This window comes from Patella vulgata, chromosome 2 (assembly GCF_932274485.2).
Source record: "Patella vulgata chromosome 2, xgPatVulg1.2, whole genome shotgun sequence".
NCBI lineage: Eukaryota > Metazoa > Mollusca > Gastropoda > Patellidae > Patella > Patella vulgata.
The window spans coordinates 80,451,807-80,469,515 of record NC_065880.2 but is presented as its reverse complement, the minus strand read 5'-3'; the positions used below and the strand labels follow the sequence as shown (position 1 = coordinate 80,469,515).

Genomic DNA, 17,709 nt, shown 5'->3' with positions numbered 1-17,709 from the left:
ATTGTCGCAGTGAATGTTAAAGTCACCAAGTAGCACAACATTCCGTTTGGGATTCCTTTATTATACTGGGATCTGGAAGAGTTGTTATCATTGACGTGTTCTGAATGGTGTGAGGGATTAGCCAATGACACGGTCTGTTACGGCAGGCTTTAGGCCTGTTTTGCACGGAACTGTGAGTAATCCACTAGTAACATCAATGCTGAATGGTTAATCAAATATCTGACGTCATAGGGCCAATAGTCGCTCGTATGACCTCTGACGCGACCTATCGCTACAACCGGCCAGATCTTCATGTAGTGTAGACCATCGAAAGTATAAATAAACGAAACGAAATATAGATCTGTACTTTAATCAGATTGATTAAAGAGTTGAGTTAAAAGTTTAGCTCTGTGAGTTGCATACTGAGAAAATTAGCAAATGAGTAGGTGATCACTCGGGTCAAGAAGGTTTAACGGTAACAGTTTTTGTTGGTTAGTGAGCTGAGTTCATGCAATACAATTCAACAACAGACCAACTAAAAATAGTCTCAGATGGCCATTTTCTATTATACAATTCTGTTTACAGAAATTTCAAACACAGATTGTCGCATTGTGTTGTTTCCAATTTACAAATAAATATCACCAAAATAATCACAATATCCTTAGAAAGCACACCAGAAAATTCCATATGGGTAAACTACTCCAAACTTTCCAAATTTTATAAATAACCACAAGCACATTACGATGTTAGAGTTATCCAAGCTCAACAAATTTTACAACACATAGACAATACTTTGGGCTTTTTTTTTTAACATTTTATGACAAAGACTTACTATAAAAACTTCATTCATCAACAATCGAAGTCAGGCCAAGTTTGATTTTTGAAGATATAACCAATTTGGCAGGTTTGACAAATTGGTTGAAAATATGTTCAGACCACATTATCAAGGCAATTGGAGGCAGACCGCCATTAAGGTTCACCATATCAGTACCCACAAATTGTAGTTCGTCTATTTATAGCATTTCTCCCTGTGTCTCTTTTCTCCCCCTTTGCATGTCCACTTTTGTTGATTTTTTGGTCTCCAATGGACGAACAGGGTTTGAATTAACATTTGCTGCCAGGTTTTGGTAAATATTCATGATTTTGAGGCGGAAGGATAACGGGGTTATCAAGTTGGCTACGGTGATATGTACGGCAACTAGTTACATGTTTTTAGTATGCTTCTTCATGTTAGTGTGTCTCAAAATTTTGGTGGTCAACCTCATACAAATTTTAGTGCAAAGACATGTCCATTTGTTCCTGTCTGTAGTGAAAAGCAGTCAGTCCAACGAAAATTTGTGGAAACGTTGGAGGTGGGCAAAGAGGCCAGAATTAAGCTATTACAGCTAGCTCTGTACCAAAATCGCCAAAATTTCAAAATCAAAAATTAAATCAACGCGTGCAATAGAAATTTTTGTTCACGTTCGCGGTAAAATAACCACGAAAGTCGAAGTGCATAATGGCTGTATTTTATACTCGGCATTATATACCATTACATGTTTGTTTAAAAGCTATTTGTGACGTTTATTTGCTGAGATCTCCCGACTCAACATGCGCGGGATTAACCTTTGCTCACTCGAGAAAATCTCCGTAATGGTGCAGTCAGACGGATTGGCTAGCTACAATATGTATCGTTAAACGCTACAATTGATACAGTCTAAGACTCCTTACGCAAGTTTAAATAGGTTCATACGCACAATTGGCAACACATATCATTACAGTTTGTATTGAAATAAGTAATTCTATCACAAATAGTGAAAACTGGACCACTAAAATAGTTACCGAACAGTTTTTATTTGTGGTAATGCGTACTAAATTTTCAAAGCGATATTTCTTATAATGTGAACGCCGCCATGACACCGGCCAGTTGAAATAAGTTCGGTAGTCGTGAAATTTCGCGTAGCAGTTGGGTTTCATATCTTATAATTATGCGGTAAGGCTTCACCTTTATTTCAATAGGAATTTGTTTATTATATGTTAAGCAGTACAGTTTTGGGTCAGTTTTTGTGTAAATTAAGGGAGCTATAGGCCCATAACCTTTTTGTAGTCATTTGACTAAAACACTTGCGCAAAGGAACTCCGTAGGAACTGGAGTAAGGCGGAAGACGTCAGTAGTGGAACCATTTCTAACGGATTGGCGTGTCAGTTTTTAAAAGGACAAATTATTGAGCCGTGACTGCTCTAACAATGTGTGCAGCAACAACAAGGTCGCCATTATGTTAGTGAGTACAATTGATAAGTTGGGGTGATCATTTGTCCCTTTTGTATACAATCCTGGGCCCTTATTCACGAAAACTTAAACTAAGTTACAACCGAAATTTTAAGAAATACTGCAACTTCATTGGATATATGCAAATTGATTTTACTGGCCAGCCAATCCTATTGCAGTATTTCTTAAAATTTCGATTGTATCTTAGTTTAAGGGCCCAGTAATATAAAACATAGTTTTGCAAATATCGTATAAAATATATCCCAAAGGAGTAAAAGTTTGGCATTAACGTGGTCCTATATAATTTAAAAGTTTTAATGCTAAAAATCACGACACAACACAAGAAACATGGCAAAAAACCCCTTAAATACACAGAGTACATAAAATACAACTGCCTCTAAGGCGCTTACAAATGCTTCATGTAGAAACCGAACCACAATGGAACATCCAGAAGAACATTCCCGGCCAACACAGGGATCGAACCCTAGGCCCTCTGGGTAGTGCACACACTCCAACGCCCACACGTTGCAGCTGTGGTAGGTGTGGCGCCGGGCTTTTAGAACCGACTAATACATAGTTAACATTTGGCACCAGTTTCAGTCATATTACTTATGAGGCAAATTTGGACCTATTTGTGGGCGTGGCAGGTTAGGCACATTTAAGTGGTCAGATTAGGGGATTGCCCCAATGAAACCAGTCAGATTTGATAATTTTAGAACCGTCTCATAAATAGCTAACATTTGCCACCAATTTCAATCTTATTACTTATGAGGCATTTTTGGGCTTCTGTCAACACAGAGAAAGGGGTATGGCCTCACTTTTTCCTGTCAGAATTTGCTTTTTAAGATTCAGATATAGCACCACAACAATTCAAAACTATTTCTTATCGTATTACTTATGACGCAAATTTGACATATTTGTGGGCGTGGCAGATTTTAAGTGGTCAGATAAGGGATATGCCCCACTGAAACCAGGCAGATTTGATATTTTTAGAATCGGCTCATAGATAGCTAACATTTGGCAACTATTACTTATGAGGCAAATTTTGGCCCTTACGCACGTTTTAAGGTAGTCAGAAAAGGGCATGGCCCCACTTCTTCTTGTCAGATTTATATTTTTTTTATATTCATACATTGTATGATAATATTTTAGAAATAATTATGATCCTATTACTTATGAGGCAAATTTGAGCCCTTTTTATCTGCCCCTCCAAGCCAAATGCCCCACTGAAACCTCGTAAGACTGGGTGTTTTGAATTTGCCCTATCCATAGCTGCCAATTCATATGGTCAAACCATCTATTACTTATGAGGCAGGTTTTTCGTCACTGGCTTTTGGACTATAAGAAATCAAATTAGGTTTATCGTCCTACGTTTCTGCACCAACAGCCCGAGAAGTGGTATCTGATGTTCTAAAAAGTGTAAGCATATACCCTGCCTCATGTACCACACCCGCCACAAACTTATAGTTCACCTGAGCAATAATCTGAATACAGGTAATTTAAAATCAACTATAAATCTCAAACAACTTTTTAAAATAATATATTCGATAGTTTTATTTTACAAAAATAAATTTTTAAATTGTCATATAGACATCAAGCAAATCGAACTAAAGGCAAATTAAATTATAATAATACAAGAATTAAATCAATTAATATAGATTATATACCTGTTTACAATCATAAAAATATATATCACAAACAGAGTTTCACAAAAAACATATTGATATCGTTCAATATTCACAATCACAAAATAGTCACATATTTGCATAAAAAACTAATGTTTTTGGACATTGCTTGTTTGTTTGTACTGTTACATAGCACAGAATATAGCACATGATTTGTTGAAGTCGCCTAGAAAAGTTTCAAGTGTTCATATTAATTAAGCGAACAACTGCGTCTCTTGGGTTGTGTTGATGCCTTCTTTTTGCTAAACAGAATGGCTGGCAATGAAATCCGCCTCCTCTTAACAGCAGGACTTAGAGAGCATTGCACCTTTGATTGTCTTAAAATTTCCTTAAAAATGCCTACAATGTTGATATTATCTTTGGCCGAGGCCTCGATATATCCGTTTCCCCACTCCACAGACACAAGCATTTCCGCCGTTTCTCGACTAATTATTCGTTTTTCTTCTAATACGTCTGTTTTATTTGCCACGATCACAATTGGGACATTTTCATCGTCTCGCTCGGCAATGATCTGTTCTCTCATGGCTATTACTTCATCAAAGGAGGTATCATCGTTGACCGAGTACACTAGTATGAAGGCATTGCTCGTGGCTATGGCTAACTTTCTCATGGCAGGAAACGAATGAGCACCGGCAGTATCTAAAATGTCTAAAACAAGCTGCGTGCCTTTCACACTGTACTCTCCTCTATGTAGTTCTTCAATTGTTTCTTTATATTCACTGACGAATCTCTCGTAAAGAAATTGTGAGATGATAGAACTTTTACCCACGGCAGCTGCTCCCATCACTACGATTCTAAACCGTGCAGTTCCTTCTTTTTCAGAAATGGATTTCTGAGATAGATGAAGACTCGTTGCTCTGGTGGACGTAAGCATCTCTGTAAGTGTTGTAGAGAGTTTCCTCTCAATCTAGAATATAAATAATAAGTTCTTAAGATTCAGACAAGTTGTCGTACAATCAAGTGCACTGTACTACATATCTTTTGTTGACATGCCTTATATACCTTCACAATAGTTCAAGTTTACAAGTGCGCGTTATTTCATTGGTTGAAACAGATAACCAATAACAATCATTATTTGAAATTAGCACGAATTAAAATTCTATATCAAGGAATTAATATAACGATTTAGTGTTCCATTTAAACGAACTAATATTTCCTTTAAACGAAATAATTATATTAGAGTGAATCCTGTACAAAAAAAAAATATATAAGAATGGAATCGTGAACTTAAGCGTCTCCGTATAACGTAGTTCGTGTTTTTCAAAAAAGGAATGTCAAATCAAATTTTAACAGGTAGAGAAATTACATCATACTCAGTTTGTTGGACCACTTGGTCACAGACGTAGACTAAGGACATTTTCCACCTAGAAATTGAATTTCTTATGTCTTCTAAGCTTATTCTGCTCATTTCATTGGCGTATCAAGGCATTGGAGCTGCGGGGAGTCCAAGGTGTAAAAAAAAACCCGTCAAGTTTGGCGTTAGGTCGGTCGGAACTACCGGCTCATACGATAAAAGCTTTGAGACAGTTCTGCTTATTTAGGTACATACATGTATAGGATTACAGTGGAGTGAGCCAAAATGGTGTTATTTCCATGTATGTTGTAGAGACAAAAACATTCTGCATTTTGACCGAATTGTATCATCAGGTCATTGTCCGTAAATAGTTTCGTGGGCCATTCGTAATCCATCTGATTCGGGTGTGGGGGTCGCGACAACCTCTGATCCTTTTTAAAATAAAAGTCTGAGGTGGCTTCCTGGAGATAGTGCAGGGTTTGACTACTTGTCGCCCCACCCTGCTGAAACATAGTCATTGTTCGGATAAGAGTCTGCGGCAATCGGGTAATATGTAGGCCTATCATTTCGAGTCAACTTCCATTGTCTTAAGTATCGATGATGTAAAAATTCACTTTAACACTCCAAATAATCCCAGAAGAAACACCATAACCTTCTTAGATTTCTGGTTGGAAAAGGCGTTTACGTACTATCTACAAGGAAGATAGGGGACATTTTGATCATTTGCTTACGTAAACTGCAGTGATTGTGATGCGACTTCTCTGTCCGGTAAAACTTGATTTGGCATTTTTGTTTAAAACCGTTCTGGGTTATTAACACTATCGGAGTGAATCTGCCATACATCCATATTGAACGACATGTGTAATGTTAAAGATATCGGCACAGCACGTTTTGAATTATTCCACTTTAAATGTTGTACTCAACATTGCCTTTCCTCAACAACATGATATCAGTTCCTTCTTATTTGCTATAAAGTACATCATTAGAATAACCCAGATCTTGTGGTTCAGTGGCTAAGGGAGAAATGGGGTTTAAAATCCACTCGACACAAACTAGGTCATTTCGGGACTAACATAGATCAATTTAATTTCAATAATTCGCTAGCGCGTAGGGGTTTTTAGCAGTGGGAGGACCCAGAGAAAACCTCCGAGGTTCGACAGCCGACCCTACTACTTGTCACGTACAATCGGGGAATCGAAACCACGCCACTTAACTCAATGACAGGCCTTGCAAATTAAACACGCCCGTGTTAACCACTCGGCCACCTCCCCCAGTGGGTAAGGCGCTTGAGCTCAGTAACAAGGAGGTCCGTAGCGTTATTCCAGTGTCGACCAAGAAGGCTTTGTGGGTTTTGTTTCAGTTGGGTGTCCCATTGTCAGCTGTGCACGATGGTTTGTCGTTTGATCCGAAAAACTAGACACATCCGCTTTGTCGGACCCATAAGACCCCCCCCCCCCAGAAATGTACACGTACGCATGCCACGCGTACACATTGACGTGCAAGTAAAAGATCCCTTGGCAGTTGACATTCGATATAAGAGTAGGCCGTAGCGCCACTTTCCGGACAAAATGTTCATCACCGTGAACTCTATGGCGTATGCCTCTCTTCATAAGCCCATTGGGGGGGGGGGGCAGTAGGACGTTAAACTCCATTTAATTTCATTTCATTTTACACGTACGCATAAGCAATCAAATTAGGTTTATCGTCCTTCGTTTCTGCGCCCAGAGAAATGGTATCTGATGTTCTAAAAAAGAGTAGTAAGCATATACCCTGCCTCGTGTACACCCGCCAGCTACTTATAGTTCGACCGAGCAATAATTTGAATACAGGCAATTTAAAATCAACTATAAATCTCAAACAACTTTTTTAAAATAATATATTCGATAATTTTATTATACAAAAATACATTTTTAAATTGTCATTCCATTATACAAAAATCTATACTGGAAACACCAATATATAGACAACAAGCAAATCGAACTAAAGGCAAATTAAATGATAATAATACAAGAATTAAATCAATTAATATAGATTAGATACCTGTTTACAATCATTAAAATGTATATCACAAATAGAATTCACACAGTTTCACAAAAAAAAAACATATTGATATCGTTCAATATTCACAATCACAAAATAGTCACATATTTGCATAAAAAACTAATGTTTTTGGACACTGTTTGTTTGTACTGTTACACAGCACGGAATACAGCACAAGATTTTTTGTAGTCGCCTGGGAAAGTTTCAAGTGTTTATATTAATTAAGCGAACAACTGTGTCTCTTGGGTTGTGTTGGTGCCTTCTTTTTGCTAAACAGAATGGCTGGCATTGAAATTCGCCTCCTCTTAACAGCAGGACTCAGAGAGTATTGGAACTTAGATTGTCTTAAAATTTCCTTGAAAATGCCTACAATGTTGATATTGTCTTTGGCCGAAGCCTCGATATATCCGTTACCCCACTCCACAGACACAAGCGCTTCCGCCGTTTCTCGACTAATTGTTCGTTTTTCTTCTAATACGTCTGTTTTATTTGCCACGATCACAATTGGGACATTTTCATCGTCTCGCTCGGCAATAATCTGTTCTCTCATGGCCTTTACTTCATCAAAGGAGGTAGCATCGTTGACCGAGTACACTAGTATGAAGGCATTGCTCGTGGCTATGGCTAACTTTCTCATGGCAGGAAACGAATGAGCACCGGCAGTATCTAAAATGTCTAAAACAAGCTGCGTGCCTTTCACACTGTACTCTCCTCTATGTAGTTCTTCAATTGTTTCTTTATATTCACTGACGAATCTCTCGTAAAGAAATTGTGAGATGATAGAACTTTTACCCACGGCAGCTGCTCCCATAACTACGATTCTAAACCGTGCAGTTCCTCCTTTTTCAGAAATGGATTTCTGAGATAGATGAAGACTCGTTGCTCTGGTGGACGTAAGCATCTCTGTAAGTGTTGTAGAGAGTTTCCTCTCAATCTAGAATATAAATAATAAGTTCTTAAGATTCAGACAAGTTATCGTACAATCAAGTGCACTGTACTACATATCTTTTGTTGACATGCCTTATATACCTTCACAATAGTTCAAGTTTGCACGTGCGCGTTATTTGATTGGCTGAAACAGATAACCAATAACAGTGATTCTTTGAAATTGTCACATTGGAATCATGTTTTGTCATGGCAACCACTTAATTCGTAAGAAAATGAAAACAATTTCATTACGAAAGAAATGTACTCGTAGGAATTCGGTTAAAATTATAACTAACCTGAATACTGTTGCAATGACCCGTTGTGAATTCTGAAATTTCCTTCTGTAAGCGATAAAAATCTACCAACTTGTGAGACGAATGCGAGAACACTACCGACCGTCTGAACAGGACTGTGGTGATCGATAGAATCTAAGGAGAGAAACTCTGGCTAATGGCAGTGTCTGTCATTTTGATTGTGTTAGACACAGAAAGACCAAGTAAGCCGTGAATGTTGTCTGTCACACGCCATACGTTCGTAGAAGCCCATACAAGTAATTGGGCTTTAAAACAAAACATTGCTACAAGGCTTAGATATTATCGTTATTGAACGAAATATATACGCTTTGGGTCTTAGATAGATTTTTATCTTGAAATATTATATTTTTCTTCTTTCATATTCGTTTGACTTTTTAGATTATCTACGCTATACACGTGTTTTGTAGAGAGAGGGAGAGAGAAATGGGGTTTAACGTCCACTCGACACAAACTAGGTCATTTCGATACTAGTCCATACTGGTATATTAGGTAGATGCCCAGTCGATACTAGTCCACGTATATTATGTAGATGCCCAGTCCATACTGGTATATATGTAGATGCCCAGTCCACACTGGTCAATACTGGTATATTATGTAGATGTTCAGTCCATACTGGTATATTATGTAGATGCCCAGTCCACACTGGTATATTATGTAGATGTCCAGTCCATACTAGTATATTGTGTAGATGCCCAGACTATACCAGTATATTATGGAGACATTGTGAACGTACAATGGGCCTGTGTCAAATAATTAGAAGTATTATAATCAATCCGTTCAAATCGGCAAAAAGAAAAAAAAAAGATAAATAAATAAATCATAATTTACTGTCCAAATTTAACGAAACTAAAAAAATGAAGGAGTAAAATATCAAGGATGGGCCCTTCATCTTTGATAGACACGTGTCCAAGCAACATTTCCTTAAAGTTTCATATGTTTTCATGGAAGACCACTATACATTGTTAACTATGAAAAAGGGTGATTTAAGTTATTTTCTTGGGCGAGTTGATTTTCAAATGTAATTTTACAAAGATAAAACCATTGATACATGTGTTAAGTAACGATTTCTAATGTATTGTAGCAACATTTCTGCACTGAATCGAAATATCAATGTTTGGCACTTAAGATTCTCCATACACTGTTGACGGTAATTGTTCTGTATAATTTGATGGTGAATTCGTCATCTATATAACATTCTCATATCAAGCCTCATAATTTCAAGAACATAAACTGACTAGAAGGACTAAAATCAGAACACCAAAATCGAGGCAGTAGTTTCAAAAATTTCGAAAGGGTACCCCGATACAAATAGTAATATCTCAGTCAATATTTAATGCTAGAGTCATATAACTTTGCAGTTTTACATAAGTCTACATATATATATATATATATATAATTATCTCAGGGCGACATCACCTAACAACGTTTTGAGGAGTTGTTCCACCTGACATGGAATGGCCCCCTTGACAGCTATATTTCAATTGCAAAATTACGCTCATTCATTGGTTTATTATAGGTTTCATTTTCTTTTCGGGGGGGTTGGATGGCCGAATGGATAGTACGCGCTGTATCATACGGTCTGTCATTGGGTTAGCGAGCCAGCGTCCTATTCACTGAGCCACCGTGACCCCGCATTTATGTAAGCAGGCAATCTGTTGAGTATGAACGTAAAAGTAACTTGTTTTGATTTTTATATAGAAATTTTCCAGTCGACTGAATATCTTATAAAACATGATTAAATATCGTCGACTTATAAATAAAACCTCTTGGGCTATGAAATTAACCTTTCTCTGATCAACTTAACTATCTTGCGCCCACGGCAAAGTAATCCGTTTAGATACGGGCTCATAACAAGAGTTCTACCCAGGTCGAAACGACATATAGTTCAATTTTATTTCAGTATATAATTCGCTTGCGGCTACGGGGTCTTTAGCATGATAGGAAACCGGATGTCCAGGAGAAGCCCAACGCGGTTGGACAGGTGACCCTACTCCTTGTCATGTACATGACCCAATGACAGACCTTATAATTGAACGCGCATGCCTTAAACCACCAGACCATCCAACACACTACCTTGAATGAGACATATTCCCACATTACAAATATAATGGTAATTGTGTATATGATCGATATCTTTTTTAAATCACACGTATTTCCATGCCCATCTTAAACTCAGTATAGACCCCCGCCCGACAAAGCGGTGTAGCAGGCTGTCTACCGGCACACCTTCTCACATAGACCCCCGGGCATAGCGGTGTAGTAGGCTGTCTACCGGCACACCTTTTCACATAGACCCCCGGGCATAGCGGTGTAGTAGGCTGTCTACCTTCTCACATAGACCCCCGGGCATAGCCGTGTAGTAGGCTGTCTACCTGCACACCTTCTCAAATAGAGACCGGGAGGGAACCCGCGACCTCCAGGCTAGCCACCGTGGCTCCCCAGAGGCAAATGAGCATCACCAAATATGCACCGTTTACTATAATATGTAGCTATTGACAGCAATATACATAAATTAGCATGCCCACCTGGGCAATCTGCCCGCCCCCCAACCCCCGGGCCACTTCCCAGCATGCCCAAGCGTTAAGATGGCCCTATTTTTTGCTGTTGGTCCCCTCTACACATTGGCGTGCAAGAACGTAAATGAACCCATGACAATTGGAATTCGAAATAATTTCCCTCAGACTCATAGCACATATTCGGAGCATTTTAAATCATACAATTATGTTTGGTGTTTCCGATGTTGAAAATCAAAACAAATAAAAAAAATTTAAGTCAATGAAGAATCGTAGTTCCAAGTAGAGAGCTTAGTGAAGATTGGAACCGTTTCGTGTATTATCGTGCACAGTGTTTCTTAATCTCCTGAGAAGCGATCGAATATTGAAACTACCTAGCTAATCCTTCCATTTTACGGCTTGACAGATTTAAATCTGACTTAGATACGTCAATGATACGTTATATGAGCCCATATAAATCAGAATGAAGCAGGGGAGATAACTCCCTTTTTTAAATGGTGATGAAATGGACACAATTATCTAATGATTTCACCATTGATTTTCATATTAATTTTCGTCTATTAGACTGACTGGCAACCTCTTGCCCAAAAGCACGTATGAGGTTCACCATGGAAAACTTGAGATCCACAAACTGGAAGTAAAGACCCAAAAAATGGCTATTTTCCACCCTACATTTCAACCTATTTTTAAACCCTTTTTGTCGATTCTACTCCAAAAAGTCAACAAAAATCGCCATGCAAAAGGGTGGGTGGGGGTTGGGGTAGGGAAAGGGAGAGACTAAAATAACTTTCGTCCTTCATTCGGGTGATGACGTATGAATATTTGCGAGCTGTGTACAAATGGGAATGTTTACTTTATGGAATTTGGCGGGTTTGGTAGTCTAGTGGTTTAGCGCGTTAAGGTCTGTCATTGAGTCAAGTGGCGTGGTTTCGATGATACGTTGGTACGTGAAAAGGTTTTCACCCATTGTACTAGTTCCTTTAGGAACTGTCTCTGAGCGGACGATGTCCACTGACAGTTCCTGTCGAGCCTTATATAGCTGCAATATGAAAATACGGTAAAATACCGCTCTTCCCCACCTGTCTTCTCAGGCTGTTTTAGAACACCAACCTTCTATTTTTCACCGTGATTCTTTATTTTCCACCAAAAGAAATCATTTATCAATATATTTGACACAAATTTTTAATTATTCAACACAATTTTCAAGTAGAATTTAGCGATGAAATAAACATGCGGTTTGCGCATATCCGGGTCTCGTAATGGCCGTCAGATCAAACGTATTTTGTGTATGTATTTAATCGCAGAATCATTATAAATGTGTGTCGGCTGTGGCAAGAAATGATTCCTTTGGCGAATAAAGGTGAAAAATACCTCTTCTACATTTCCGGCAAAACTTTAATAACTTCCCCATCCCATTGCCGACCCCTCCCTGTTCCGTTAATAATTGAACAACTTAAAGCAGCCAAACCTTTTTGATTTAGGTCAAAATAAAGTATTGACATTCCATGATGTGACGGGGGGCAACCTTTTAGTCTGGAGGCTCAGTGCGGGCGGCTGGGGTGTCCATCAAATGGGCACAAAACCAGACCCAACTTTTCTAGAGTCAAATTTTGCGTAGAATACAATGCCGAGTGGTAATCAGTCCGCCGTTGGGGCGTTTTCGAGATATTCGGGGTCAAAGGTCAAATGGGTTCATTGGCACTGAAAGTGAATGCGCAGTCGTTTTTGTATCATGAAAAATAGCTGAAAATGATCGAAAGTAATCACACTTTCAATAAAAATGTAAACTTGCTAAATTCACCTTTGTTCTTTGTGACCCCAGAGATCAAACGGTCACATTTTCCGTTTTATCACTAGGAAGATTTAAAGTAATAAATGTCAGCGTAAAATATAAAAACTAAAGCGAAACCTGTTCTAATTAATAATAGGAACATTTGAAATTTATCTTTAGGTGATCTTAGCACCGAACTTTTACTTTGGAACATCGAAAAAGATCTTGCATAACATAACCAAAACGCTTCTGAACCCGTTTTAAAAATATTTAAAAACTTAAATTAAAATCTCTCCGAATTAGTTTTACAACGAATGCTATACAGAATGATACTAGTTGTCCGAAAAAAAACCAAACAATTGAATAGTTTCATGGCTGGACTCCAGCCTGCAGGCGGCGTCACAAAGCCTGCCAAAATTTTCCCGGCTAACATTTACCAATACGACATACATATCCGGTGAACTACTATGTACAATGCATTCGTCGGTTTTATCTGCGTCCACTTCCGGCTACATTCATAAAAAAAATTGCAAACTTTTAATCTCGTCGTCATTTACGTGTTTTCCCGTCATAGATTAACGACGGTTTTCCTAGACTGGGATTCTTGGAAATCTACGAGGCCTGCAGACTGGAGTCCAACACTGAAACTATTCAATTGTTTTTCAGATAACTAGTATCATTATATTTAGCAATCTTAGTGAAAATAAATCGGAGAGATTTCGATTTGACAGTTTGTACGTATTTTTGAAAAAGGTTTCAAAGTGTGTTGGTTCTGTTATGAAAGATTATTTTCGACGTTCCAAAGTAAAAGTTCGGTGCTAAGGCCCCCTAAAGATCAATTTTAAATGTTCCTATTATTAATTAGAACAGGTTTCGCTTTAGTTTCTATATTTTACATTGACATTTTATTGCTTTAAATCTTCCTAGTGCGAAAACGGTAAATTTCACCTTTTGACCACGAGGGTCAGCAAGACTAAAGATGAATTTAGCAATTTTACATTTTTATTTAAAGTGTGATTACTTTCGACCATTTTCAGCTTCTTTTCATAATACAAGAATGACTGCGCATTTGACCTTTGAAAACGCCCCAACGGCGGACTGATTACCACTCGGTATCGTATTCTACGCAAAATTTTACTCTAGAAATGTTGGGTCTGGTTTTGTGCCCATTTGATGCCCCCCCCCCCGCTGAGCCTCCGGTGTATTCATACAATTAAGTCGTCGTCAGCCCTTTACACGATAGTTGGTTATTATTATATACAATAACTGTCCGCTCTTTATCTAAAACTTGGGGGGTTGATGACCGAATGGTTAGCACGTGCGCGCTGTATCATAAGGTCTGTCATTGAGTCAACCGTTGTAGTTTCGAATCTCCGGTTGTACGTGAAAAGGAGTAGAGTCACCTGTCCAACCTCATGAGTTTTCTAGGGTCGTCCGATTTCCTCCCACTGCTCAAGACCCCTACGCGCAAGCGAATTATTGAATTAAAATTAAACCATATGTTAGTCCCGAAATGACCTAGTTTATGTCGAGTGGACGTTAAACCCCATTTCTCTCTCTCTCTTTAATTAATACTTACATAATGCATATTTAAAAGAAAGTATAATTTGCTACGATGTAATACTTTTAGTAGAATTTTTGCTCGAGAAATAACATATTCGCATAATATGTGACATGTACTTAAAATACTTAAATCAACTTAGTCTGTAATTGGCAACTGACACATAAAAAGATCTATTTATCGAAAACATATGTCAATTATTTACCACCAGAATTACACGTGAGTGGAATTATTCTAATTGCATCATTTGGTTTAAAGTAACCAATCATATCGTTAATTGCACAGGCTCAGGGCCATGAACACGCTTATTTCTGCGTGATAAACATGGGTGCTATATAAGATATCTATTTGAACCTTTCAAGCCAGACTTCTATTAGGTTCCAGAGAGCTTACATCTGAGTTCCTAGACAGCACCGAGGTTGGCTAGGGTAGAGCAATGGTTTTAGCTAGTATTGTTATCTATTATGCTTGTATACCTGTATTCAGCTATATATATATATATAAAGTATGTAGAAGCAAACTGTCGCATTGTTATTCCTGGTAAGACAGACGTCTTAAGAAACTGTAAGAAGTAAATACACAACGTGAAGCAGAAGTAAAGACAGCTGGAGACAAATTCTAGACGATCACAGGGCTACAGAAATATGTAGTAAGAAAAGATGCATGGGTCGTACGTAGGATGTGGCGACCGGTTTTAGTACTGTGTCCGCTCTCCACGTCAGACAAAGGACCATGGTGCTACAACGAGCAAGATGTACAATGAGCAGTATTACATCAATAAACATTGTACACCCCAGAAAACTGATAACATCCCTTTCCTTTTGACCCTAGTCATTTTAAAATTAACACTGAGAGAAAATATAAATTGAATCGAGCAGTTCTCAGGTTGAAGCCTAGGGCCTGACGTTGTATACATTTTGTGACATGACACTCTAACCAACCTTTCATACACGCACTGTAGGCTTAAAGTAGCTAAATCTCTAACTCAATATCATCCAAAATCTTCGACATTGAAAACACGAATTATTTTTCAATTTAAATCAACATTGATGTTGTGATTTTACGGGGAAAAGATAGGCTTCTAATATCCAATAATTAAGACAAAATAAACATTTTACCGGTAGGAATCGTGTGCATTTCAGCGCCATTTTTAACAAGGGACTCGTAGAAAGAGGCTAGATATATTCATGATTAGAAGGGGCACCATAAATGCAATAGTCTATAGTGCCTATCTTCATCTAAATCCGGCACTAGCTTACAGCAAGATTAACGAGCAGTATTGATCGATACCATAGTTTATTTTAGTCGGTCAATATTTCATATTTGGCACCATAATTGGTATTTTTACAAATAACATGCTGACAGTTTTGTGTGGTAATTTATCGTTGTTTCTGAATAACGGCAGAAATCTTCAGGCATGATTGGAACAAATTACGTTCAACTACTGCCCTTCTAAATATAAAGTGGTAACACTGTTTTAAATGTCTGGGCAACAATGAAGCCACTTAGTTCCAGATACATATAAACATTTCGGGGGTGAGATATATGTTGTTTGAGGATAGTGTACAACACAAACAACAACATTTACCCAATAACAACAATATTAGCAATGCAACCCCCACAAATATTTAACATCACACAACATCACCCGAAACCAACACAACAAAAACAAGAGCAATCACTCACATAACAAGAACCTCTAAACAACAACATCCTCCAAACAACCCCACAGACCAGCGACCGCCTCCAAACACCCCACAAACAAAAACGACCCCACACAACAACCAAAAATCATTTTTTTCTATTGCCGGCCTGTGTTCTAGCTTCCAATCTTTGTTTCAGGCCTATAATCAACTTTCTGGTCATCGAATGACTTAAGATTTTGAAGGCATTAAAACACCTTCGCCATTTAATATTTTAATGTAAATATGAATAATCGATACTTTGTTTATACATACATTATGCAAGAGCTAAATCTGCCTATTGCAGGTCTTTCTTTAGGCCTGAAATGTTTTCTAAATTAGACATTAATTAACTTATCTAGGCCATAATCAACTTTCGAGAGCATCGGATTTCTCCGATATTAAAAAGATTAGAACAGTTCAGCCATATTTTGATTTAACGGTGGATGAAATTATTGCACACGTCTTGTCAAACCTTCAAAGGCTAATATCTTCGCTCGCAATATAGTGATTTGAATGAAATTTGCAAATGATCCATTTTACATTCCATACAGTGTGCTATGAGGGAAATTTTGCCCGGGCAGGGGCGGTACGGCTTACTCTTATATCGAATTCCAACTGCCAAGGAATCTTTTACGTTCACGCCAACATGTACACGGGACCTCGTTTTTTTTGTCCCATCCGAACAAAGGCCTGCGAGACACAACAAGCATGATAAATCATCTCCATTCCAAGATAAGAAATAAATACATGTAAGTAACAAAGATAATTTTTTTTTTTTAAATTTGAAACGTACCAACAATAATGTTTTATTATTACATGTTCTTTAATATGTCAGCAATCACGATATAAATCGTTTAAAATAAGCAAATAAGAAAACAATGAGTAATTAAAAACAAATAGGCATATAAAATAATAGTAATCAAATGTCATCATATGTTAAAATATTTTCTATGATAAAACATTTTTTAGCAGTGGCAGCTAGGATTTTTACAAGGTGCGAATTGCTCATTAGGGAACATGGCTGGTGAGCTGGTGTCAATGTTACGAAATGTGGGCTTATGGTGCCTGCGGCGTTCCATAACTTTCGTTTCTGATCAAAGTCGCATTCACAGGTACACAAGAAGCGAGTCTCATCCTCAAGATTTGACGTGTGGCAATAATTACATTTTCTGTCTGTTAATAATGTCACTAGTTTTACAAAACGTCCAGTTTCTATTGCTAAAGGCAATGACCCACATCGTAGTTGTGCTAAATCACCACGTTGCAATCTGTACGACATACAGTGAGTGCCTAAATAGCCTGTATGTTCTTAATTAACCCCTTATCATTCCATAACCCCCGATACCAGAGCCTTCAATCTAACTCATTTAGTGCATCTTTTAGAGATAAAAAAAAATAAATCAGTTTTGCGTATATTGAATAAATCAGGAAGTGGGATTTGTTATTCGACCATTAACTTTATTATCGTATTATTCTAGGACTTCCTGAATTTAAAAGACCACACCTTAATCTTGCTAACAAGACGTGTAGGTTCTACACATGATAATCTTCTCCAGCATCTAATAATTTCTACTTTCTGTTTTGTAAAGTTCGATGTCCTATCCATCTCACCAGGGCCCGCCAAATTTGATGTTTTACTTCCCACGCCTAAGAAAAAACGACAGGCTCTATTCTGGACGTTTTTAACGCATC

General features: G+C 37.9%; 2 protein-coding genes across 2 annotated transcripts; both read right to left on the bottom strand.

Moving 5' to 3' along the window:
* Positions 1 to 4,102: 4,102 nt before the first annotated feature.
* On the bottom strand, positions 4,103 to 4,786 carry LOC126812495 (ras-related protein rapA-like). The gene has a single exon (XM_050538913.1). The coding sequence runs from the start codon at positions 4,784 to 4,786 to the stop codon at positions 4,103 to 4,105; it is 684 nt and encodes a 227-aa protein (XP_050394870.1).
* Positions 4,787 to 7,305: 2,519 nt separating this feature from the next.
* Positions 7,306 to 8,185, bottom strand: LOC126809933 (ras-related protein Rap-2a-like). The gene has a single exon (XM_050534816.2). The coding sequence runs from the start codon at positions 8,145 to 8,147 to the stop codon at positions 7,464 to 7,466; it is 684 nt and encodes a 227-aa protein (XP_050390773.2). The 5' UTR covers positions 8,148 to 8,185; the 3' UTR covers positions 7,306 to 7,463.
* Between the last annotated feature and the right edge of the window lie 9,524 nt (positions 8,186 to 17,709).